A 2,921-nucleotide genomic window follows, 5' to 3' on the forward strand; every position below is an offset into this window, starting at 1 on the left:
GCAAAACTCCGCATTTGAACAGTCAATAGCAAATACTTAAACTAATAACAAAACAGTAGCTTATTCAGAAGCGCCAGATTGTCATAGCAAAGTCAGAATTACCTCCTCTCCTAGGTTCACGAAACGGTCGTCCATAAAATGCATTGCTGTTCTGTTGTAAGTAATCTTAAAGATTCCTAAATGCATCTACTTTCGGAAGGCCAAATAAAGTGCTTTTGCTTTCGCCTAGAAATGCACAGCGTCTCCCTGACATGGCTGCTTCAACACTAACTGCGGATACTGAAACCACGCCTTCTTTCTTTGCGTGCACATTTGGGCGGCATTATGCTAATATTTCCACATAGTGAGGTAGATATGTGGGGGCGTGTTAGAACGAGCCGTTTTAGGGGGGGCGTGGCAGAGTCTTAACTTTGATAAAGAATATCTCTTTGGTTTTGAGACTTTAGTCTTTGCAACTTCAGGGATCTTATCTATGCACAATCAGCTTGTAAAACTCCAAAGAGAAAGGACAACTTGAAATCGCATCATATGACCCCTTTAATTCTCTTCTAACGTCTCATTTGTGTTATAATGGTATAGCACACTGCACAGATCCAGCTGTTGTGGGCCCATGTCGAGCCAGTTTTCCTCGCTGGTACTATGACCCTCTTAACAAAAAGTGCCATCGCTTCACCTATGGTGGCTGTGATGGCAATGAGAACAACTTTGAGACATCAGACAAGTGCATGGACAACTGCTCAGGTGTCACAGGTATGAATGGTGCTCAGGTTTCAACAAGATATATTAGTGATGATGGCTGAAGTTTATATTTGATGTATATTTCTGTCTGTCTTTATAGAAAATGATGTGTTTGCCAGAGGATTGTATGTAAGGGAACCAGGGGAGGAACTAGGAGAAAGCCAGTCAGGTAATCTTTGGATTTGCAATCAAATACATCTTATTTATCATTAATCTAAGGAGAAAGGAAGGATCCTAATGGTATTTTTAACAGCTTTTTGATCATAACAGACTTTAAAAAATTCCTTATCCTTACTAGTTAACATCATATTTTATTTTGTTTTATTGTAGCTTATTTTATTTGCCGGTTTGATTTGTTTTGCAGAACAGCTATCATTTTTAAATAATTCTAATAACTTTCAGAACTTTAGAGTAAATTTCTATATTTTTGAGTATATTGGAGTAAACATCGAATATTTTTTTGAATGATCCAGAATACTGTTAAAAAATCAATAGGATCCTTCAGGAGTCTAGATGAAGGTGCAGCACAACATTTAGCGATTTCTCTCACATCTCAAAAAAAGACAAAAATTGGAAATAATAATCTGGTCCCTAAAGTGAATAGGACAGATCTGTGCTCTCAATTGCCTTTTTCCCCCCCTCTCAGCTTCTGTTGCCCTAGCTGTGGTTTTGGTTGTCGCCATCTTGGCCATTCTGGCTGTGTTGGGTTACTTTTTCCTCAAGAACAAGAGAAAAAGCCATCAGCCTGTGGCCACCAGCAGTCCTCCAGTGGTGTACAGTGATAATGACCAACAGCTGGTCTACAACAGCACCACCGCCAAAGCATGACATAATCTTTAAAAACTCCATAAACTTCAACATCTTTTCTGCCATATGGTCTGCCCCTCAGACTCAGTTAAGTGTTCCTGACCTTTACGTAATGCCATTTTAAAATGTTTGGTCACTGAACCAGGTCTTTTATCTCAGGTCTTAATGATCAAGGTGTTTAATGTGGATTTTTAGAATTTGTGTATTATATTACATTGATAAAGACCCGTGTTTGAGGCCCAAGAGAGTTTTTAGGTAGAAATCACTCCTTATAGATGGTCTTCTACCATCTGACAAGCACTTGACAAAAAACATTGTAACTTTCTTTTTGTTTCCCATAAAGCCATATCATTTATCATTCTGATTATTTCTGAGGGGAATTGAAATGTCTTGACTTACCTCTAGAGGCTATATTAATATTTCTGTTACATTTTAAAGTACATATGTTTTTATGGTGTGACAATTCATTGTTTATATATGTGGAATGTAAGATTGTTTGTATTTTTAGCCCTATAAATCCACGAGTTCTTATTGCACTAAATTTTAAATGTTTGCCAGCTTTTTGCTGTGTTTATTCATATGAGTGCTCTGAGTGATATTCCAGTCGTTGAGTACTGGGATGGAACAGGCTTAAACACTGGGGAGAAAAAACAAAACATAACAAACAAACCTACATTTGATGCTTTTGTGTTTCTCAATATGGGTCAAGAGTGTCAAATAATGACTAAAAGATGTCAAATGTTTTTTTGTGGGTGGATGTGTTTCTTTAAGATATGCATCTGATTATTTCTGGTTTTCTTATGTTTAAGTATTTTAAACCGTGTAAGTGCCATTTGGTGAACAAGGACATGGATTCAGGAGCTCTGATTTTGAATAAAAGAGTTTCAAATTAAATTTTACATTTATGTTATGAACACTGTAGTGACAATCTCATGTGGAAATGCTATTTTTAAGATGAATGGCAAGTGCCATATTTTAAGAACCGGTGGTATGTTCTGTATTAAATTAACCAGCATTTAGCTTATTTTACTGTTAAGTTATGAATGAGTTCTCATTATGCTAACCTGAATATAAACATGTTGATAGATCTCGATATGTTTGGTAGACAGCACAGTACCTTCTCTCTTGTCCACTAGAGGGGCATATCTCTTTGTAAAATTTTTATATAAAAGAATTCATGAATGTTACAGCCTATCACATTAATGCATGCTAAGTATAATTGCTGAAGACAATTGTTTTGTCACAATTATTCACTACATACTTGTCATATTTTTTTTTTTTATTTCAAAATTCATTTGTTTTAAGCCTGACTTCATTCTTCCCCTTGAATTACTTGATCAATTGACAATATAATGATTTTAGACAAAAGCCAAACA

General features: G+C 36.0%; 1 protein-coding gene across 1 annotated transcript in view; it reads left to right on the forward strand.

Moving 5' to 3' along the window:
- spint1b (serine peptidase inhibitor, Kunitz type 1 b) overlaps positions 1-2,439 on the forward strand; it is a 23,612-nt gene extending 21,173 nt beyond the window's left edge. Inside the window, exons 9-11 of the mRNA XM_016462797.1 lie at positions 580-750; positions 839-907; positions 1,385-2,439. Of these exons, the coding sequence (XP_016318283.1) occupies positions 580-750; positions 839-907; positions 1,385-1,566 (422 nt within the window). The 3' untranslated portion in view covers positions 1,567-2,439. The remainder of the gene's footprint in view (positions 1-579; positions 751-838; positions 908-1,384) is intronic.
- The last annotated feature ends 482 nt before the right edge of the window (positions 2,440-2,921 follow it).

Source organism: Sinocyclocheilus anshuiensis, unplaced genomic scaffold (assembly GCF_001515605.1).
Source record: "Sinocyclocheilus anshuiensis isolate Anshui unplaced genomic scaffold, SAMN03320099.WGS_v1.1 scaffold937, whole genome shotgun sequence".
NCBI lineage: Eukaryota > Metazoa > Chordata > Actinopteri > Cypriniformes > Cyprinidae > Sinocyclocheilus > Sinocyclocheilus anshuiensis.